Source organism: Lycorma delicatula, chromosome 5 (assembly GCF_047948215.1).
Source record: "Lycorma delicatula isolate Av1 chromosome 5, ASM4794821v1, whole genome shotgun sequence".
Lineage (NCBI taxonomy): Eukaryota > Metazoa > Arthropoda > Insecta > Hemiptera > Fulgoridae > Lycorma > Lycorma delicatula.
Window position 1 is genome coordinate 118,843,887 of NC_134459.1, and position 24,965 is coordinate 118,868,851.

General features: G+C 27.9%; 2 protein-coding genes across 2 annotated transcripts in view; one reads left to right on the plus strand and one right to left on the minus strand.

The window, feature by feature from the left end:
- The first annotated feature begins 6,201 nt into the window (after positions 1 to 6,201).
- mRpL40 (mitochondrial ribosomal protein L40) lies at positions 6,202 to 17,797 on the plus strand. The gene is made up of 5 exons (XM_075366952.1): positions 6,202 to 6,298; positions 10,635 to 10,733; positions 14,321 to 14,494; positions 16,399 to 16,597; positions 17,116 to 17,797. Exons 1-5 carry the CDS (start codon positions 6,264 to 6,266, stop codon positions 17,224 to 17,226), a joined length of 618 nt encoding a protein of 205 aa, XP_075223067.1. The 5' UTR covers positions 6,202 to 6,263; the 3' UTR covers positions 17,227 to 17,797.
- Positions 17,798 to 19,181: 1,384 nt separating this feature from the next.
- Positions 19,182 to 24,965, minus strand: part of LOC142325332 (uncharacterized) — a 36,074-nt gene continuing 30,290 nt past the window's right edge. The window contains exons 4-5 of the mRNA XM_075366951.1: positions 24,613 to 24,731; positions 19,182 to 20,292 (exon numbers count right to left, since the gene is read on the minus strand). Coding sequence (XP_075223066.1) covers positions 19,504 to 20,292; positions 24,613 to 24,731 — 908 coding nt within the window. The 3' untranslated portion in view covers positions 19,182 to 19,503. The remainder of the gene's footprint in view (positions 20,293 to 24,612; positions 24,732 to 24,965) is intronic.

The following is a 24,965-nucleotide window of genomic DNA, read 5'->3' on the forward strand; positions in this document are numbered from 1 at the left end:
AAGTGAAATAAAGACTTTATTTGATTGAACCAGCGAATAATAAATATTTAGAATAATTAAACCTAACCAAGCTATTGAAGCTAACATTTTTGGTCCTCCAACTGTGGATATAATCTGCAACTTTGAAGAACTATTGTTTTTAATCTTTCAGAACTACTAATCATCTTGGTCTTCCAGAATGGCAGATATAATCTAAAATTTTCGGGAATTTTAGTGTTCAACAAATTACTATAATAAAAGGGTTTTTGTAGCAATTTGATCTACATCATCATTTACATAATATATTTTTTTAAATTTATTATTATATTTAATTTCCAGTGTCTCATCATTTATGTGGTAACATTTGATTCATTTCATATTTAATTTATTTTGCTAATAATTCACATTGTTAATATAAGCTATTACTATTATTATGGATAGGAAACAATTAATTAGACAAAGAGGGTTAGTAAAGGCCACTATAACAACAATTGGCACATTTACTCACAATTATGATCCTTCACAACGTGATATTCCCACCTTACAAATTAAAATAAGGAATCTTCTTGAATTGCAAAGCAAATATGACACCATTCAATCAGAAACTGAATTGCAACATTTTGATGATTTTTTAACTAGAGTCCAAATTGCAACATTTAACAAATAATCAAAAATCATCTAATCAAGAATTTAGTTCAAATACAACATTTAAACAAATACAACTACAACCCATTGTATACCTTAGTACATAATAGAGATGATTTATCTAATGTTCAAAAATTACACTATTTACATTCTTCTTTGAAGGATGAAGCCTTAACTATCATTAAAAATCTGTCCATACAAATTAAAATTATGTTATGCTCTAGAGAATGATTAAAAACATGATTTGATAAATATATAACTGCATTTCATTAATGCTAAGCGCATTTTAAGGTCAGATTCTATAAAAAGAGAATCTGTACATACTTTAACCAAATTTATTAATGAAATTTTTCATATGAATTCACTTGAATCAATGCAACTGCCTGTAAACACATATGAATTTATTATCATCCAATTTCTAACATAAAAATTAGACTACAGTACCTTAAGATTATGGAAGGAAACGTTCTTCAAATCAAAGGTTTTTCACCTTTAAAGACTTTATTGAATTTCTTAATTCCAGGCAATAACCTCTAGAAAATAGTAATTAATGGACAACCATCTAATTGGAAAATATTTGCCAACAATAAAATTTCTGAAATTCAGAAAAATACTTCAAATGTTAACTGGCATTATGTCAAATCCTCTGATAATTCAGCAGACATATTGTCTAGAGGTTATACACCAAAAATTTATATAATCTATCTGGAGACAATGGTCCAAGGATTATATACAGCAACACAGTAAATGGCGTTTTTCATCCCCTAATCTTTGTGTTAGAGATTTAGTATTAGTGATTAACAAAAATTCTTCACCCATGCATTAGAAACATGAAATTGTCACCCAGGATTACCCGGGCTCTGACAACCTAGTAAATATTGTTAATTTACATACAGTCAATGGTCCATTAAGAAGACCTGTGCATAAATTATGCCCGTTACCAATCTTAAATGATTTACTTAAATAAAATTTTTTATTGATTTAATTATTTTCTTACTATTGTTTTTGTTATTTCATTTGATTTATATTCTTATAATATGACTGTTTACATGTTCATAAATATTGAACCTAATTTACATATTTGTATTAATTTAATTATGATTCATATCTATATTATTCATTATATGATTACGTTTTGTTTTATATATTAGATACAATAAGATATTGTTATAAATTTTTCTATAAAATCCTTAAGCTACTTCATCAACTCATTGTTTTCTTATTCAGTATTTCTGGTCTAAATGAGTTAAGTATTCTTTGTCATTATAAAGTGGTGTAACAATGGAAACAGTCCTTTTATATCGCAAAAATTTATCAGGAATTTAGATGTATTCAGTTCATTTTAAAAAAATCAGATGACATTAATTACTAAATTTTGGATATTCAATCCATTGTTTAATATTAGTTAAACTAACAGTAGTGAAACTAAACTATTTGAACTAAATTACTTGCTGCTACATTATGTACCTGATTCACTCTTTCTTAATAAAAAAAAATATATAATATCAAAGTGAAAAATTGTTACTCACTAAATTCTGAATCATTTATTCAGATGATTATAAATTTAAAGTCTAGAATATTCTAATGTAAACACATATCTTCAACTTATTTTTAAATTATATTCCGTAACAGAAAAATATTTATAAAACCACAGAGCATTACTGAAAACAAAGAAGGAAGTTCTTTTTTTACTTTTTAATATACTAAATAGTGCTTTATTTTCATTTAAATAAATGTTTTATATTTATAAATGATTTATGAATTTAAAATAAAAAACAAATTTAAGCTTATTTTTAAATGTTTCATTCATTTTTAAATTGGAACAGCATTAATTTTCTTTTTATTTCTATTTTACCAGCTGTAAAAATATCATAACTTCATCAAATTATTGGTGTACATAATTTAGTTTTAAATATTTCTTTTTAATCATCATTTTTAAGTAAATGCTCTGAACTAAAATTATTATTTTATTTATTTATTTTTTATTGTTAAGCACCGCAGAATGATACTGAATTACAATGGCTTATTCTTGTGTAAATATGAAAAATAAACATTGTAATACAAAAAAAAAGTTGCAAGCCTGACTAGGATTTGAGTCCAAAAACTTTACAGATGAAAGGCAAAGATGCTTTAATTCCACATTAAGATATGCAATATCAACAAAATATTTATGTAATGATTATATTTGAGTATATGAAATCCTGCAAAAACATGCTTCCAATACACTTGGATAATCAAAATTTGGTTACCATTTATTTGTTTACTGTGGTGAAATCCAAAAAAATTAATACATAAAGTAGATATGTATATGAAATATTATAAGAGAAAGAATGTATTTATATTCTTTTTGAATGTAAAGAAAAAAAAGAATTATGCATTTTGTATAGATTATTGAAGGATGTACATAGACAATTTTTGAGAAATCTTTGTTTTAACAAACAGAATAAATAGAAATGTATTACCTTCAATAACCTACACAAATCCATCCAGTGCCATTTTTTATTACTTTAAAACTTCAATTATCAATTAGTGTTAAAAATTTTTATTCTGTGTTAAACATTTTACTTCTATTATTTGATATTTTCTTTACAAAACAAAAGAGATAGATTTTTTATTTCTGAAAATTACTTTTCATAAAAATAAAATTGGTATTCAGAAACTTTTACTGCCAAACTTTTTTTTGTAACCATTTTGGCATAAAACTGATATTTCAAGTTAGACAGAGTTGAACATTTTCAACAATTTTTTTTTACCTTTGGGACCATCGCTAAGTATTGTTTCAGAAGATGAGATGAATGCTAACTTTTGTAGCATGTGAAAATGCCATGCCTGACCGAGATTCAAATCCAATACCTCTGGATGAAAGGCTGAGACACTACCACTCATGCCACAGAGGCTGGAAAACATTTTCAATAAAATGAGAGGTTCTCAGTTCTGCTTTTATGTATTATTTTTTGTTTTTCAAGTTTTTAATGATTTTATGTTTCTACTCACCAAATGGGCCCTTTTTTAATGATTCTTTTTCTATTTTTGCAGAGGAAGTTTATCTGTGATCTACTATATGTTTTATCTAAATAACTAAGTTGGAATATTTTTTAATGAAAAATATGTATTCGAATTGCATAATTTGATTATACATATGGTTTGTTTTATATTTCTTGGTACTGCATTACAGGATAATTTTCAAGCTATTTTCATAAGAAAATTTGAGAAAATTAGTTGGAAAACAAACTGTAAGAAAAATAAATATATGTATGAATAAATGCATTTATACTTTTTTTACTCTACTGCCTTAGACTTGCTTAGCTCATACTCAATAGTAGTTTTTTTATATCATTTATCTGCATTCACTTTCTTACTTTTTTAGATTTACTAAAAAATATTAAATATTCCTGCATCCCAGAAAACCTCAGTTCCTGTCAGTAATAAGATTTTAAAAAAAATGTGTATCCTTTTTATAAAAATATAGATTTAGAATTTTTAATTTATATCTTTTTTTTATATTTTCTGGTTTTCTGGTATAGAATTAACTTTTAAAATTAATCATTATATAAAAAAACGATTTTTTTATTTATTTAAAGCAACTAATATCAAATCCATTTTTAATAAACTATAACATATAAATTATTTATTAACCGATTTGTCCTTTGGTATAATCAGTTATTATGTTAGATGTTTATTTGACCCTACTGATTATATTTTATTGATGTGGTTTCTGTTTCATGGTATTCTTAATAAAAAGTTAAAGAATAAATGGTCTGAAGTCTAGTTATATGATAAATATGTGCTACTTGATAGATGTAATAAACATTAACAAATTAATGAGCTATTTTTTCCAAGTCTTTGTTAGTGCATATTATTATGATGAATTTTTAGCAAGCTTTTATTTATTTTGGGTAAATGTGTCTCAATTTGTTGTTATATCTGGTTTTTTTTTGTTATTATATTAGGTATTTTTTTTAATAGTGTTCAGTAGTTAGTGAATCATACTTATAAACAGAGATATTTTAGGTGAGGTTGAGCAGCTTGAAGTGTTCTGAACATGAATTTCTTATATTGTTGATTATTTTGTATATTTCAAAAAATGTCTATTTGTTAGGTGCTTTTTGCAATGTAAGTAACCAAAATTAAATGAATGTAATAAGTGTATACTTAAAAAAAGGATTATACTACAGAAGAGATTAATAAAGTCATAGTTAAATTTAAAATAATTTCATAACATACAGTAGAACACTATATGACGTTTAGTAGCTTGGATAATGATGCACTTACATACAATTAAATAATTGCTAATAAAACAAGAAAATGCTTAAATTAATTTAAAATGAAATATAAAAATAGTAATAACAATTTAATAGTAACACTAAGGATAAAAATACTTGTAATATATTTTGAAATGAAGGTGAACATAACATCAAATGTAGAATCAAGGCTGTAATAAAATTTAAATGGGATCACAAACAGAAAACGTATTATAAGATTAAATTTGTATAAACAAACTATGAAAAATTACTACATCAATTTCAATTTCAGTTTTGTGACTCATGTAAAACAAGGATAACATAAATGTGGAAATATGAAAAAGTGATCTGAAAAATCATAAAACATTGCAATAATAGAAATAGATTCCAACTTATGAAATTGTAAATATCTCAGATCAATGACAATTTACATTTAATCATAAGCACTATTGTAAATTAACAGATTCAATTTAAATTTGCTGCTGTCAATTACAATAATAAAATTAATAATTTATATTGAGCAAGAGCTCAAATTGTAATTAGTATGAAAGTTGTAAGAACTTATTGTAATATAAGTCATTATTATCTTTAGTATTTTTAATTTTTAATATGTATTTTAAGATTAAGCCTCTTATGAAGGAGAATTAAGTAAAAATAAATGAAGGCAGAATTTTAGCTTTATAAATGCACAATTTTTATTTTAATTAATACTATGCAACTTGTTTGTAGGATGCACTATAAAGAATTCTTTGCAAAAATATTACTAAATGAAAATAATGCTATCAAATAATAACAAGATCTTCTTTCAATTTAATCCTCACTGTTCACCAAATTAGGTATCCCAAAAGTAGGGGAATGGCTGGTGCCACGTTACTTGGGGTACAGGTGACCCAACAGAGGGTTGAAAAGTTTATTTCTTCACCACTAATTGCATGCATTTCCAAAACAAAAAATAAAAAAATAAATAATCAGTCCAGAAAAATGGACAAAAATGTGGAGTATGGACTGCACAGTTACAATCTTGATCAAGGTAAAATTTGGTGAAAAGTTTAGTGAAACACATTTAAAAATATTAAACAACTTACTTTTTTAAAAAGTTGTAATTGTATTTCTTTAAAAAAATCATTCTAGAACTTAATCAAATAGTTTTCATTATTTAAGGAAAAAGTAATATTACTAAAATCAGTGAATTTTAATGTAATGATAAATTAAATACATTAACAACAAATTTTAATAAGCTTATTTAAACTGTTAACTAAATTATTTTAAATAAACGAAATACTAGTTATCGATGTTAAGTTTTCGAACTAATGTACCGATATCTCGAAATTCAAGATTTTCGATCGATATTGGATGAAAGCAAAATTCGGCATGCAAGTGAAATAGTTTGGTTAAAAAATGTTGCATAATTTTTTACAGAATTCTGCGAAATCGTAAGTTTTTAGACTTCATATTTTATGTAATTATTGTTTTAAAATATCTGATAGCCACAATGTAAAAAAAATTTTATTTTATTTTGTAATTTTAGTTTTTGGGTGGTCTTTTTGAGAAATGTTTGTGAAGGTTCTCCAATTTGATCTGTCCATCTTTCGTCGTTTTTTATTTTTTTATTTTTTTGATGTGATAATAACTATTGAATATCGATTAATTTACAATTACATGTTGCTATAAAAATGTCTGATTTACATAGTTAAACTATATCTACAACTGAGGTTGGATTAATATTAATAGTGTTGTTTATGGCATATTGATTTAGAAGGGAACGTAGTTCCCTTTTATCTAGTTGGCTAGTTTAAGTACGTTTTCGAGTTTGTGGAAGATCTGGAAACTTCAATTATTATATGAGTGCCATTTAATATTACCTATTTTTACTATGATAAACCCCAGTATTTTAGCGAGGGTTATTTTATTTTATGACTAACCAAACATCATGCATAACAAAATTTTTATCAGAAATTAGTTTACCAAAGGACTGTCATGATTGTACTAGTTGTAACTAAGGTTATAATTTTCCAGGAAAGTTGATGTAGGATACGTCAAATAACTTTTTAATTAGCCTAACAGAAATATTTAATCTGAAAATTATTTCAAGCATTAAAGAGTGATAATTGTTTTAATATTTTTTTTAAGGGGTATGATATTTTTTCAACTTTGTGAATTTAATGCTGATAGTACATTTGATTAAGTTGACTTTCTCTTACAATGATAAAAGTAACACCAAATCTGAGGTTGTAAAATTTCAGGCACCTTTTAAGTGGGCCAACAGTATATTTAGCATAGTGAAGAAGACTATTTTCCTTAAAAAATCTTATGTCACATTTTTATGTTCTCATATCAGTAATTGTAAGCTTGTACCATAATTTAATATTTTCACTACAATGCAGTTTGGCAAATCTACAGGTTAGCCGTGGGAGTATAGGAATGTTGTCTTTGTGTTAATTATCAATAGAGAGACAGTCTTTGTTCATGTATTTTTTAAATGCAGTTTACTCCAAAAATTTCAAAGTTTCCATCACAGATCTCGTAAAATCTTGCTAGATAAGTATTGATATTTCATGTTAAATAAAAAAAGATTCTTAATATGAGTGTTCTGATTACCATTTATTCCAATTTTTTATGATTTATAAAATATTGCTCGTAAAAAAATACTGTGTTTGTTATTACAGAATTTTGCTCAAAGTATAATTAGTAATTGCCAACACCCAGTTTAAAAATCATAATAGAAGAATATACACATAGAAAAAGCTGGGCAGTAGTGCAAGGTATCAGATAGATTATATCATGGTCAAACAAAGATTTAGAAACAACTCATCCACTGCAAAGCTTATCCTGGAGCAGACACGGACATTGATAGCAACCATAATTTAGTGAGAGTGAAACATAGATTGGGGTTTAAAAACCTGAATTAAAGATGTCAGACGAATTGGTGGAATTTAGAGCAGTTTGAGGAAGAGGAGGTAAAGGAGATTTTTGAGGAGGAAATTGCAAGAGGTCTGAGTAAAAAAGGAAAGTAGAAAATGTAGAAGAAAAATAGGAGAATGCCAAAAAGGAAATTCTTAAATCATCAGAAGCAAACTTAGGCAGAACAAAGAGAACTTGGATATCAAAGGATATATTGCAGTTGATGGATGAACGTAGATAGTAAAAGAATGGCTAGTGATGTGGAAGGTAAAAGGAATTATCAAAAATTAAGAAATAGTATATACAGGAAGTACAAATAGCGAAAGAAGAGTGGAGTAAAGAAAAGTGTTCAGAAGTGGAAAGAGAAATGATCATTGGGAAAATAGACAGAGCATATAGGAGGAAAGTTAACGAGAATTTTGGGGTACATAAATTAAAATCCAATAATGTGTTAAACAAAGATGGTACACTGATTTATAATACAAAAAAAAAAGGTGATAGGTAGGTAGAATATATTGAAGAGTTATACAGAGGAAGTGAATTAGAAACTGGTGTTATAGCGAAAGAAGAGGAGGTTGAAGCGGATGAAAAGGGAGATATAATACAGAGATCTGAATTTAAGAGAGCATTGAAAGATTTGATGGCAGAAAGGCTCCTGGGATAGACGGGATACCTGCAGAATTACTGCACAGTATAGGTAAGGAAGCAATAGATAGATTATACAAATTGGTGTGTAATATTTACGAAAAAGGGGAAGTTCCTTCAGACTTCAAAAAGATTGTTATTTTCATGGTACCAAAGAAAGCGGAGCAGATAATGTAAAAAATGTAGAACAATTATCTTAACTCCTCATGCATCAAAAATCTTAACTAGAATTCTGTACAGGAGAGTGGAATAAGTGTTAGGAGAAGATCAAATTTGTTTCAGGAAAAGTATAGGGACAAGGAAAGCAATTTTAGCACTCAGATTAATAGTAGAAGGAAGAGTAAAGAAAAACAAACCAACATACTTGGCATTTATAGACCTAGAAAAGGCATTCGATAACGTAGACTGGAATAAAAGTTCAGCATTTAAAAAAAAGTAGGGTTCTAGTATAGAGATAGAAGAACAATTGCTAACATTTACAGGAACCAAACTGCAACAGTAATAATCAGAGAACATAAAAAAGAAGCTGTAATAAAAGAGGACGTCTGACAAGGATGTTCCTATCACCATTACTTTTTAATCTTTACATAGAACTAGCAGTTAATGATGTTAAAGAACAGTTTACACCTGGTGTAAAACAGTACAAGTGAAAAGATAAACATGTTACAATTTGCCAATGATATAGTCATTCTTGCTAAGAGTAAAAAATATTTAGAAGAAACAGTGAATGGCATGGATGAAGTCCTATGCAAGAACTACCGCATGAAAATAAACAAGAACAAATTGAGAGTAATGAAATGTAGTAGAAATAAAGTAGGTGGATCACTGAATATAAAAATAGGAAGAGAAAAGATTACAGAGGTAGAAGAATTTTATTTGGGAAGTAGAATTACTAAAGATGGATGAAACAGGACTGATATAAAATGCTGAATAGCTCATGCAAAATGAGCTTTCAGTCAAAAATATATTTTGCTTACATCAAAAACTAATTTAAACGCCAGGAAAACAGTTTTGAAGGTATATGTTTGGGGTGTGCTTTATATGGAAGTGAAACTTGGACAATCAGAGTACCTGAGAAGAAAAGATTAGAAGCTTTTGAAATGTGGTGCTGCAGGAGAATGTTAAAAATCAGGTGGGTGGGTAAAGTGACAATTGAAGAAGAGGTGTTGCGGCAAGTTGAAGAGACAGACTTATAGGCCACATATTAAAGCATCCTGAAATAGTTGTTTTAATATTGGAGGGACATGTAGATGGGAATAATTTTACAGGTAGGCAACATTTGGAATATGTAAAATAAGTTGTTAGGGATGTAGGATGATGTAAGAGGTATACCGAAATGGAATGAGTGGCACTAGGTAGGGAATTTCAGAGAATTGCGTCAAACCAGTCAAATGACTGAAGAAAAAAAAGAGAAGAAGATAGGGCTCACTTAGACTAAATGAAAGTTGTTCTGTGTACTTCTGAAATTATTGAGAAATATTTAATTAAAATTAAATTGATGTTATATTTGTTAAAAATAAAACTTTATTACATATCTTAAGTAAGTAAATCCACATTAGTAATTATTATAAGCTCGTGTAATCTTTTTCAACTGAAATTGAAGGTGGCTCACCTTCAATAACATTAATAACAATGGACAAGCATTCTTGTCACAAGGGACAAGAATGCTTTAAAAAAATAAACACTGAAACTAAATTTTCTTAAATGTTTTTGTTTTTAAGTTGTTTTGTAATTACTTACTGTATCATTTTTTTAGAGTTAAATAAACATTTTACTATTTAAATTACTATTTATTAATGAGTTGGTGTACATTTATGTATAGATATTGGTACTGCTCTAATTGTTAAAGATACACTGTAGTGAATGACTTATTTGTTTATATTTTAGCAGTTTTTTTTACTGAGTAATAGATATCTTATACATTAACCATCATATTTTTAATAATTTTTTTCTGTACTCTCGGTTGTTTGGGAATTTTGAAAATCTTCTCATAAATTATTGAGTGATTTATTATTTATTGATTCTCTAGTGTGAAAGAGTTGTAAATTTATTTTGAAATGTCTTTGTAAATTACAATTTAGTGAATGTTAATATATTTTTTATTATTATTAAGGATTACTGCATATGCCTGTGTAATTAACTGTTCATTATTGCAGAGTCAGTTTAAATTGCCTACTTTTTAAGTATTTGTATTAATATTCTATAATTTATTTTTTATTTCAGTTTTCTGCAGTCTACTACTCTTATTAAAGGATGTTTACTTTCTCGCAATATCACTACTGCTTGCTCCCCATTATATTTTCAAGTCACCAATTGTTTGATGTAAGTTATACTGTTAGATTATTTAAGACATTCTACTTATTCTCCTCCCTCTATGAATCATGAGACCTTGCCATTGGTGAGGGGGCTTGAGTGCTCAGTGATACAGAGTAGCTGGACCGAAGGTGCAACCATATCGGAAAGGCATCTGTTGAGAGCCAGACTAAGGAATAGTTCCTGAAAGAGGGCAGCAGCTCTTTCAGTAGTGTTAAGGGCGTAGGTCAGGATGACTTAAACGGCCATATCAACATCACTCAGTTCTCTGAGTGCTTTTTTTCCAAGAAACTGGAGCTTTCTGCATTTTCATATAGCAATGACGGAGGCGCCTTCCTTGGTAAAGTATTCCAGAGGTAAACTAGTCCCTTGTTCGGATCTCCGGGTGGGGACTACTAAGGAAGGGATCACCAGAAAATTAAAAAATAACATTTTCGAGTCAGAGCCTGGAATGTTAGAAGTCTAAAAAAGGTTGATAGGTTAGAAAATTTAAAGAGGAAAATGGATAGGATAAATGTAGATATAGTAAGAATTAGCGAGGTTTGGTGGAAAGAGGAAAACAACTTTTGGTCAGGTGATTTTAGAATAATTAACTCAGCTTCAAATAATGGGCAGGCAGAAGTAGGATTCGTAGTGAACAAGAAGATAGGGGATAGAGTAGAGTATTTCAAAATGCATAGCGATAGAATCATTGTAATAAGGATAAAATCAAAACCTAAACCAACAACGATTGTTAATGGCTATATGCCTACAAGTGCCCATGATGATGATGAGGTAGAGTGTGTATAAGAAGAAATTGACGGAGCAATTAAACACATAAAAGGAGATGAAGATTTAATAATAGTTGGAGATTGGAATACAAGCATTGAAAAAGACAAGGAAGGAAATAAAGGGGTGAATACGGGCTGGGCAAAAGGAATGAAAGAGGGGACTGACTTACAGAGTTTTGCACAAAGTATAATTTAGTAATTGCCAACACCCAGTTTAAAAATCATAATAGAAGAATATACAATGGAAAAAGCCAGGCAATACTGCAAGGTATCAGATAGATTATATCATGATTAAGCAAAGTAATTCTAGCTGAGAGTTAAAAGGATTTAGAAAGAACATTGAACAAGAATGACATGGATGAAGTCCTACGCAGGAACTACCGCATGAAAATAAACAAGAACAAAATGAAAGTAATGAAATGTAGTAGTAATAACGAAGGTGGACCACGGAATGTGAGAATAGGAGGAGAAAAGATTATGGAAGTAGAAGAATTTTGTTATTTGGAAAGTAGAATTACTAAAGATGGACGAAGTAGGAGCGATATAAAATGCCGAATAGCACAGGTGAAATGTGCCTTCAGTCAGAAATATAATTTGTTTACATCAAAAATTAATTTAAATGTCAGGAAAATATTTTTGAAAGTGTATGTTTGGAGTGTCGCTTTAAATGGAAGTGAAACTTGGACAATCGGAGTACCTGAGAAGAAAAGATTAGAAGCTTTTGAAATGTGGTGCTATAGGAGAATGTTAAAATCAGATGGGTGGTAAAGTGATAAATGAAGAGTTGTTGTGGCAAATCAGTGAATAAAGAAGCATTTGGAAAAATATAGTTAAAAGAAGAGACTTGTAGGCCACATATTAAGGCATCCTGGAATAGTCGCTTTAATATTAGAGGTACAGGTAGAAGGAAAAACTTTTGCAGGCAGGCAACATTTGGAATATGTAAAACAAATTGTTTGGGATGTAGGATGTAGTGGTTATACCGAAATGAAACGACTAGCACTAGATAGGGAATCTTGGAGAGCTGCATCAAACCAGTCAAATGACTGAAGACAAAAAAAACCTATTCTCAATTTCATTCTGGCAGATTTATGATGGTTAGCCAGATTTGTTTGGGTATAATTTTGTATTCATTATTTTGTATTACCAAAGAAGATTAGGGAAGCAGTTTGAACATTTGGTTTTTATTTTTATAGTAATTGTATTCATGTATTCTATAATGTGCATAATTTTTTCAATAATATTTATGGAGAATATTACGAAAATTGATGCATATTCTGCAGCTATTGGGGAAGGTTAATTATTGAAGTTGATTTTTACATAATCATTACACTGTTATTTTACCTGGGAAAAATTATTTAGTGTTTAATATAGACCTTATGAACCAACCATTATCCAAATGTGTGTAAGCTTTGGAGGAGGAAAGGAAGTAGCTACTATCTCATAACAGTTTATTTCAAGTATCACAGTAAGGTTTTTATAGATAATCAAAAGAAAATTAAATTCTTATTATTTATTAACTTTTTTACGTTTTCATTATTCATTATAATGTTTAATAATTTGAACTAATTGGGTTCAATTCAGATTTCTTATTTGCCTGGTTTATGAACAGTTATTAAGTTAAAAGAATATAGTAGATCTCAAATTGATTATGGTTAAGAATAATCAATTTGAGCTTTAGATAGTTTCTAAAAATCGTTTGAAATTCTGTACACTAGTTTACTGGCAGATGTTTAAAAACGCTTAAACCATGTTTTTAAACATAATGCTGAAAATTGTTATTTTTCTTCATAAATTAAACATTTCGTGAACTCTTTGTATTAGACAATTTTTTTTTATATTTCACAGTTGAAAAATCTTTCAATTTTTTTTAGAAAAGTAGTTGCATCTGACATGATTAAGATTCATGCTTATACTGAGCTAACAACATCGCAAACTAGTAAAACCTTTAACATGAGTTGGGCCAGAGTTGATATTTTGCCTTTTTGGAATCATTCTTATAAGACAGTTTTTGTTATGAATATTTTATAGTTTCATCCTCATTAAAAATGGGAACCCCATTATGTCAGTATCATTTTCTAACCATTCCTTTTCTTATTCCACATAGAAAATTTCAAATCTTAGTTAAATGAAAAAGATTAGTCATTCGCCTAATATTTATATCAAATTACTTGAACTTTAGTTTGATAATTTGTTCCTATTTCTAGTGTAAAAGGCTATCATTTTTTATTAGCATCTTGAAAATTAAAATTTGTAAATAATTTTTAAATATTTGATTTATTATAATGTGTTTTTAATTTTACCTTTTTCATCGGTTATAAAAGAAACAGATTATTTGCAAAACCCAGAAAAATATAAGTTCTATATATGTATGGTACACAAATGTAATAATGATTGTTAAGTGTTTCACAGCTTGAACTATTGTGCTCGTAGTTTTTCAAGTTTCCTTCTAGAGTGTACAAATTAATAATAAATTGAATGGGTGTTTTGTTATATTTGTCACAATTTTTTCTTTCTGTCAATTATATTGTATCAATTTTTTTATCATTGATAATTATATGTCAAATCAACCAAGTTGGTGATGTTTTATTGCTTATTGAATAGTTATTTTACTTTTTAAAAAGTATAAAAATAAAAAGAAGGATTCTTTTATATATATATTTTACATATGTTTGTTATAAGAACTTTTTTCCCTCTGAGTTAATTCTAACGTAATTTTATTATAAAATTAGTGTATGTATATTACATAAATGTAATCTAATAATAACCCAGCGTAGAATTCATTTACCTCCAGTTATGTGTGATGTAGTTAATCAATATATTTAGGGGAGAACCTTTAAAGAAGAAACGAAGATTAGATCCAGCCATTGTGAGAGCTCGAGAAGATAGAAGGCGAAGAAGAATAGAAAAACAGATTCGAAAAATGGAAAAGAATCCTCGTCAGTTGAAACCAATTGAAGAGTGTGAAGTTCCTGAGATATTGGTCAAGGATGAAAAAAAGTAAGCAACTGTTTTAATTTATTTTTGTCCATTATTAGTATTAAGATGCTGTTTCTTATAATAAATAGAAAATAATTAAATTTTTTGTTAATATTAATTGTGTGTTTTTTTTTTTATTAATACTGAAATCTAGTAACAGCTTAAAAATAAAATTCTTTTAGCTATATTAATAATTAAATAGCTAGATGAGTATTCACTATTAAGATTTTCTATTATTTCATAATTATTATTGTGTAAGTGCTTTACTAGCTGAAAATTTCTTGTTTATTATTGATGTTATCCAGTTTTTTGTTGGTAAGGTCCAACATATCACCAAAATATAACAAATCACAATTCAAAATTATGATAAAAATCCTTTTTCCCCATGACTTGTTCTGCCCAACCTTCCAAGATTTGTGTTGACATTGATAACGGTTTGCTTTATAATTATTCTATTATACTCTATTTTACAAAATGAAGTATTGTGAATAGAAGTTCATGTTTATATTGACTAAAAAAAAAGAATCATATATGAATGATAAAAAAATGGTTTACTTATCTAGCTAGATCAGTTTGTTTCAATTTCTTCTTTGATCATTTTTTTTTTGTTTTCTTTTGAAGCTAGTTCTTTTATATCCTCTCAGGTAGTAATTTATAATATGTTATTTGAACTAATCTTGATCAAGATCTGTTTTATTCTGAATAACTTTGTTTTTAAAAAAATCATGAATTGTCTGCATCCCAATATGTTACCATCTATGTAAATGTGTGCTAAAGTAATTTTCATTAATGCCTTCTGAATTGTGGTCTATTTTGTAGCTATTTTCTGTATTTAGTATCTTCATGTATTCCTTAGTATTATTTCATGTAAACATTGTAATAATATGAATTTTGATATCTATTTTTTGTTTTTTTTGTTTTTATAATTAATTGTGTTGCTGCTCTAATTAAAGTTTTACCACAGTTTCCTTTAATCCATCCAGGCGAATGCTGGAACAGTTTCCTTTTTTTTGTCCTGGAGTTGCATATCTATCTATTCTTGATGTGATCTCCGAAATGCATTATTACGTACCAATCAGAATAAAAAATTTATGTAAATTTACTGTTTAAATTTATGTATACTGATTGAGTGTTATTAAATTTACTGTAATGAATAAAATTGTACTTCTGTTATTAATGTAATGTGTAATCATACAGTTATTTATTTTATATATTTACATAGTTTATATTTTCATAATAATATTGTTTTTTTTTTAGATTTTCATAATATTTGAATAATAGAGCAAGTTAAACCACTTGTGTTTTTTTCATGATACAGAATAGAATTTTTGCTGTGGCTGTTGTCACATAAATGACCAAGCAGTCACCTTTTTTACAGATTTCAGCTGCCATTTTATAAAACACATTTATATTTTTTAGAAATGCATTCCACAGATCAAATATGAAGATTGGCTGAATACAAGCTAAATTATTCCGTTCAGGCTACTTGTCTTTCTACATTTTTGAAGAGTGAACAGTCTACCTGATCTATCCACAAAGTAATTAGTGGCTAGTTTTATAAAAGATAAACTATGATTTTAATTTTTTACTAAAGTTTAGATTGCTTCATATTAATTTTTATCATAATTGTTTTTTGTGGAGATATTTTTTAATCTTCTTTTGAAGAAATTTCATTTATTAAAAACTCATCATGAATTGCAGCTTTTACTAGCAAAGTAGTGGTAGTGTTTTATCACTGATTGTATCTCATGTTTTGTTGTTTTATTCCAAGTACATTTAATTATCTAGCTATCTAAATTGATTTCATTTTCTATTTATTATAGCAGAGTACCTTTCTAATTACTGAGTGAACTTGTATTAGTTTATTGTTAATCATTTATTTTTTTGTTCATTTTTTAATTAATGTCTATTACTTTTATTTGTAGATTAAGAGTTAGACGAAGTCCTCAGTTATCTGAGGAAGAATTAGAGTATAGAGTTTTAACTTTCAAGCAGTGGTCAAGTTATCGACTGAGACAGCATTTAGCTGATGTCCAGATGATTGATAGAATATTATTTTCTCAGCAAAAAGCTCTGGATGAATTGAGAAAGGAATCTGAAGAACTTTATCAGGAGGCTCTTCAGGTATTATATATCTTACTTTATTTTTTTTTTGTTGACTTTTTAAAAGACTAATTTTAGCCACATTCTTGGTTGTATATCCAAAAAGTTGAATAACTATAAGATAAATATGATAGTTAAAAATATAGTTTTATAATAATGAATGTTTCAGTTACCTGAAATATGGTTAGTTTTTTAGATATTGGTATAACTATTTATTTTGAACCTCTATCTGCATTCCATTTTATCAAATGATTGTGAATATACACTTGTTTTATATTTGTGGTTGGTTATGATAATCTTATTAATTACAAAATAATAAGCGATTGTTTTTCTTAACATAAGAATGAACATTATTTAAATTTAACTGGTGTTGTTGACCTATATCTGTCAGTTTTCTACACAATTGTTCAGCATTTTTAACTTCTGTGCCACTGTAATAATATTTTTATATGTTTGAAAAAATCAAGTGTTAGTGGATGTAATGATATAAATGCCATTAGATATGTACAAAAAAAAAATTTGTGTGATTTATTTTTCAGATTGATCCACAGTTTATTCCAGTAACTTTGAAAGGTCCTGTTTTAACACCAATAATTAAGAATTATGAAAGTCCTGATGGTGAATACATTGACACATCTAAAAAGTGGTAAAATTTTAAGAAAACAAAAAATTGTACTTGATTTTTAGATTTATGTGAAAATAGATTTGACTCATTGATATATGAGTAAACTTGAATTAGATTGGATATTTTGTGTAAGTATGATTTATTTAAGTAGTTAATAGACTTATTGTCAATAAACATTATTAAAATGTATAAATTCTTTTCATAATTTATATAAAAAAAAGCTTATTCTTACCTGTTTAACCATCAATTATCACATATTGCTTATTGAAAAGTGAAGAATTGTTTAGTGAATATTAATTGTTGATCAGATTTTCTTTTAAACTTATGTATAAATCATTTTTAGTGATCTGTCACTCATGGTAGATTAAATAAGTAAGAATTATACCCTTTGTACACAATAATATTAATTATAAGAATATCATATAAAATTTTTAAATTATGTTTTTGACTTGTTATACTTATGCTTTTTAATTCTCTAACAGATTACTTTTTTATGAATTTTTACTGTTTAGTATATTTATTTATAACAGATTAGTACTGCTCTTTCAGAAGTGATTCAGGACAACAAATTAAACTAAATATTTTTTATTAAAAAATGTCTGAAAATGCTTTATTTTTCAACTGCCTATTTTTAGGCTTTTAAAATCGAAATTCATATATCACAGTGGATTAAATTGTAATATTTAACATGTTAATTACAAACTAAATAAATTTTTTGTTTTGACATTTTCAAAATTCTTAATGCACTTCATTAAATTTTTGAATCATGATAAATTGGTTCAGTAAAATGATGTAAAATCTGAATTACTTAGTTTTAAACAAACTGACAGCTCAGTTATTCAAATACAATTTCAAGCAACTACATTACAATAAATAAAATTAAAGTATTTCAGTTCCATTACCAAAATGAGAAAGGTGAGATTGAATTTTGTACCAATTTTCATTTCCTCCAATATGAAAATAAAAATATTATTTATTAATAAATCCTATTAACACATAGTGCTTTTATAAAACTGCAACCTCATTTCAGGCAGGTATAAAAATAAATTTTACTAGCACTGAAGAAATATTTTTTAGATAATAAAATGCAATTTCACTAAACTGATCATTGAGATATTGGCAATTCCAAAAACTGAAATGGCTACCACTTTAAAATTACATTAAATACATTACATTACATTAATTAATGTATTGCAAAGCTTTTTTATTTTATTTTCTCCGTCATATAGTGTTATTACATATTTACCCATTTATCATGAAACCTGAAGGAAGAAATGAAAATTAAAAAAGGTAGGAAATTAAAAAAAATTTAGTTCAAACAATGATAAAAATTAGTAATATCTGTCAATAAGTAGAAATTAATCTTTAACTACATTTCTATTATAACTGCCGAGATTTTTGTTCAAGATTTAAGAATTATAATTTTCAGTTTTCAGAAGTTCAGTTTTCAATTTTCACTTTCAGAAGAAGAAATTGAGGCCATAACCTCTCTTATTTCTAGTAGTGATAAAATAGTCTAATAAAAGTAATTACTTATTTCATATGATTATGCTTATTTCTTAAGGCAAATTCAGATTGTGGTAACATACACATGTAATTAAAAATATACTGGTATCTTATTACTTGAAATGTATCTTTTTTTATATGTGGATTTATTGACTGATTTGTACGCTATTTTTGAAATCTCCAGATACTTTGTAAAGTTTTGTCAGTTTGGGGCCTGTAGGCATCTGTATCACATGTACGTTTATGGTTGTTCATAATTAAAAAAATAACAGAATGGTGCCTGGAAGAAATATCAAGGAGCCAATAGCGTTAAAGTACAATACTGTTCCAGCCTAGCCTTGAAGGGTTGATTTCCTGCTTGTGAAGGTAGCCATTGCGAATCTCTGCACCATACGACATGTGATTTTTGATTTGAATGATAAAAAACTTTTAGGAAGAATTTACTGCAATTGTCAATGTGAATGAACTTATTCATACTTTTACTATATTAAACTTTATTTACAAGTTAAAATTAATGTACAAAAATAAACAATTAATTTATTTTACCTTTACAAACTTTTTATAGTTTTAATATTAAATATACAAAATGAATACACTCATGCTCATATTACTTTAACAAATAAATATTCACTAATACACAGCACAAAATAATAAAAATAATATTAATAATTGTTATAAGTAGGCAAATAAAAATAATATTACTTAGCATTCATTGTCCTTATTGGTGTTTAATAGTCTTAATTACTTGAAATTGGAATCACAGTTATCTGATACTATTAGAAAAAGTATATATGAATCAGTCAAATTTTAATTCACGTTTACATATTGGACATTGATCTGATGTTTTTAAACACTGTCTTAAACAATCACCATGGAAAATATGATGGCATGGTGTAATTCTTGCTACTTGCATTGGACTTAAACAAACAGCACATATATCATCAAATTCTGTCAGTTCTTCTACAGTAGCATAACGATATTGACCTAAAACAGCTCTTTCCATGTTCAATTCTCGTAAACAGTTCATTTGCATTTCCTTATATCTTAGATAAACATTCATATAAAGCGATAAAAAAGCCGATCTGTATAATCCAAAAAATAATAATGGAATTGCAAAAATGAGTGAAATTGCTGCTGTGTATCCTTTTAGTATTACTGGTACCCATAGTGATTCTAGATTTTCAAGTATTGGCAACTGAAAATATGTGATTACACATATGATAAGTTCAACCAGCACTTTTTCTGTTGCCATGTAATAAAACCATGTTAAAAGTGTGTATAATGTTGTTGGTCGATAGTGTTCCAAACCCTGCTCTAAACCAAACACTAATAACATGAATACTACCGTTATTATAAAAGTTACTGCTTTTGTCCATTCAAGCACAATTTTTGTTGCAGACATTGCTAAATGTTTTATGTTGGAATGCTCAGTCATATTTACGTATGGTGACCAGTCTTCTTTTTCTATTAATTCTTTTATGTATGAAATGCAGTATGCTATTACATTATAAAACATTAATGAATATAATGATGTTACTCGTTGATCTGGCACTAAAACTTTATCGCACAGCATGAAGAACATCAACTATAATAAAAAAAAAGGAATTACAATTTTTACAGTATAAAAAAATTATACAGTTTACAATTTTGATATTTTTAAATATTAACAGTGTACAATAAATAAGAGGATTTTATTATACCAAAAAATAAAATTCTTGAATTGAAATATAAATAGGTACATTAATATATATATACAAATGGTGTAAAACTAGAGAAATTTGATAATGTAGGTTGCAGTCCATTCAGTAGAATGCAGTACAATTTTACTGATTCTAATAATGGTCAGGCGTAGCATTTTTCATCTGTTATAAAATTCATTTCAAATCATAAAAAAGAATTGGTAGATAGTTGTAGTTGGGTGTAAGGCTGTAGTTAAATACTTGGAGAAAATGGAATAATTATTTATAATTTATATAAAATAGGGTTACCAAGAAAGAGTTTGAAGACAGCCTCCAATAGGGTAAGGAGTACAAAAAGCAGGTAAGCACAACCAGGGAGAGATTTTATATAAGAAAGAAATTATACAATAAATTAAATAATTTTATTTTTGAGTAATATAGCTGTTGATGTCAATGAAATGGATATAGAAAAATATCATACAAGCATGATTAAAACATACAAGTTTTTGATATGTGGTTATGAAAGATAGAGAGATTGATTGATAAAAAATAAAATAAAGATATTGTGAAACAAATTTGAGAATAATGAAATAGTTGAAATTCTCTCACAGAAGAAATGGGTTGGTGGGGTTTATAAAGTGTCTCAACATCAGTTAATTAAATAATGAAATTGAATAAGGTGGTAAAAATTGCAGGGGAGACAAAAATTAGACTGTATAAAGCAAATAGCCAAAAATTTAAACGTTTTAAGCAACTCTATTACAGTAATATAAATGAATGGAACAAATGCATCAAATCATTCAAGCAACTAATTTAAAAAAATTTTTTTGGACATGATTGAAGTCAAAAAGTCGATTTTCTGATTTTTTTTCTTTAATCTTTTTTTGTACTTATTTATAAGAATATTATAAATGCAATAATTCCTACCCCAATAAGGAATTCATGATGTTAAAATTAACTCTTTTTGATGACGATTACAAGATAGATCTGATTTTCATAGGTCAGTTTTTGAATGACATGTAGTGAACAAATATAGGTGGAAAGTAATCAATTATAAACAAGGTTTCTGTTGTTGATTGTGAGAAAAAAGTAAGCCTGAGATGGCAGTACTTCTTCTGAAATAATCACTCCATAGGTAGACTCATTGCTTGTGTGTATCACATGATGGATTCTGTTTTAGTTGACATAAAACAGAGGACTTATTAAAATTAAAAATTGATATTATAATTTAAAGGATAAAGAATGGTATCCTTTCATTCAACATGGCTTGTTGTTTGTATGCTAGCTTAAATTTTGCTTCCCTGGTGTCTGTAACACCATTCTGGTGTTACAGAGACTGATACCAGAAACCCAGCAGGAAATATGATTCTCATTGATGTATACTGGTGCTTTTCTACTGCCTAAAAGTTGGAATAGTTCATTGATAACTCTTATACTGTATCTATTATACTACGCTTGCTGTAGAAAAACATTTTGTACCATATATATATATATATATATATATACATGAGGTTTGATAAAAAAGTACACAGAAATTTTTTATTTCCTAGGCTGTTTTTTATTTCCCAGTCCAGTCCAGTTGTCAGAATTTTATTTTTGTTGTGTTGCTACACTTGACCATAATGTATGGTCATTGGTGGCTGTACTGGATGCTTATTAAATTGCTGGCTGTTGAAAAGGTTATACATGTTTTGGTATGGTTAGCAATTTTTAACTAGTGGAAAAAATGGAACAAAGAATTTGCTTTAAGAATGAAGTGAAGTGTAGCACCGCATTGGAAATGCTGAGTGTTCCTTTTGGTGATTCTTCTTTGAATAAAACAGGATTTACAAGTGGTACAAACATTTCCAAGAGGGCCATGAAGACATTAAAAATGATGAGCACCCTGGATATCCCAGCACGTTAACATCTAATGACAACATAAAAAACGTGAAGAAAATGATTATAGACAGTTACTAAATCACTATTAGAGTCAATAAGGATTACTACCTGGAAGTTCTACATCATTTGCGTGAAGCAATCTGAAGAAAACGCCTGGATTTGTGATGAAAGAATTCATGTTAATTGTACCACAATAATGCATATGCTCACACTTCACTGTTTGTTTGTGAATTTTTGACCAAAAACAACACTTATGATGCCTCAGCCTCCATATTCACTGGACATGGCTCCCTGTGACTTCTTCCAATTCTCTAAGCTGAAAAGAACCATGAAGGAAGACATTTTGCCAACATTGAAGAGATAAAGACAGAATCACTGAAAGAACCTAACATCATACCAAAAGTTGCTTCCCATAGGTGCTTCAAAGATTGGAAAAAGCATTGGCACAGATGTATTATATCTGAAAAGGAGTACTTTGAAGGTGACAAAATCAATATTGATGAATAAATAAGATTTTTTAAGAAAAATAAAATTCTGTGTATTTTTTCATCAAACCTCATATATAGACCACTGAAAACCAACTTTTTATTACTCTTTTCAACAAAACAAAAAAAAAAAACATTTAATCTTTGGTTTCCTGAAATGTGAATACATATTTCAGGATTCTTTGATGGGTTGGGGTTTGTTGAATCCCAACCACCAAAGAACACTGGTATCCACGATCTAGTATCCAAATCCATATATAAGCAATTATCTTTACTTGATTTGAACCTTAGAACTCTTGACTTAGAAATCAGCTGATTTACGCTGACAAGTTCACCAACAGATCAACTCACCAGGTCGGTCACCACTAGATAACCCACTGGATTGATCTTGTGGTGAACTCTATACAAAGACAGTAAAAGAAGACACTAGACCAGTAGTTCCCAAACTTTTCATTATTGTGGATCCCTTATAGCCCATATTGTGTTAACACAATATGGGGTTTAGGGACCCCCTTTTAATTTTTTTCCTAATTAAAGTTGGTTAACTTAATGTACCATTATTAAATATTTAAATAATGTAACAAATTAAACATTATATAAGAAGTGCATAAAACTTCGCACAACTTTGCATATAATTCCATATAAAATTAATTCTTTTTCATATTAATATTTTTTTTTTTTTTGAGTTTATGTTCTTGTGAACTCATTCAGGCTCACCTACAGACCCCTTGTGGTTGTAGGTATGTTACAACCACAAGGGTACAATCTGTTTAAAATTATAATTGTTTTTAATAATTCTAGGTATCTTCAATTTGAGCACTAATGTAGCAATTATTTTATTAGCCATAACATTTGTATATTTAGTATAAATCATTTAAAATGAATAGTAAATTTGTCATCTGATATTCTAGCAATTATAAAACAAGCAGGACGAATGTATTGAATATAGAATACGGTAAAATAATTTGTGGTCTTTTCTTTTTAACCATTTCCATTTCATTGAATAGTACTAGCAAAAAATTTTAATTTGATATTTATTATTACTTTTAACATCATTAACTTATTTTACTTTTTAAGCGTCTATTCTATTCACTCACTGGAGATTGCTACTATTAGCATTCTATCAATGATTGCTAATAGTGCATAATTCTTGGGTATATAACTGGCTAACAATAGCCTTATGTCCTTTCTTTCTTTCCCAAAGAACTGTATTCTGTATTTCTCTGTCATTTCTAAAACTTATTTATATATTTTATTTTTGTTCTTTTACCTCCTTTGCCATTTAATATGGTGATTAGGAAGCTTTACCTGATCAACTTATCATTGATTATACTTATTTTGCAACCACTGCCTGTATTCTTTTCCTTTAAATAGGAATCTGAATAGCTGCATAGATTAAGAGTACTAGTCCAGAGGATTGGTCCAAGGATGTATTCGTCCTTCAGTGTGTCTAGGTCATAGCATCCCCAACATGAGAACCATGCAGGATCACATGTATACCTATAGAAACCGTAGTGAGGAAAAAGGGATCAAGGACATGGAAACATGTGAAAAAATTATCTACCCATCAGGAAAGATTGAGATAGTTTCATCTTTCTTTTCTTTTTTGATTATTATATGGAGAATTATGCTTGCTGAATCTATGCATATAAGTTTATTTTTGACTAAACAAGTGACATTTAAATACAAAAATAGATTCAAAATTTCACAGAACATTTTCTTGAAACCAAAGAATAAGTAAGTTCTTATGAGAGAACTGCTTAAATGTCAACTGCCCTTCTCTCCTATTAAAATTTATTTATCTGCCAATTAAAAGATGATGGAAATTTTAAATATTGAAAACATTTTAATTATTCATACCTGATTGATCATAGTGAATATATTTGTTAGTCTGATGTATGCTTGTTCTGCACGATTCATTGGACCGTACATCCACATTATGAATCGTTTGGCTGGCTCCATGTAACATGCACTCCATTCTGTAACAAAAATTGTTATGAATGCCAAAAAAATTGTAGGTGTAAGTTAAACATGCAAGACTCATCAATTGGTTCTACTTATACATTACAGGGTCGTCAAAAAAAGGTTGCAGCAATTTAAAAAAATTGTATCAGGAACTACTCGACATAATCAAATGAGTATGTTTTTTAAAAATTCACCAACTTGTAAAGTTTTTTTACATACTTTAGAATGTTTCAATATGAGCTCTGTTG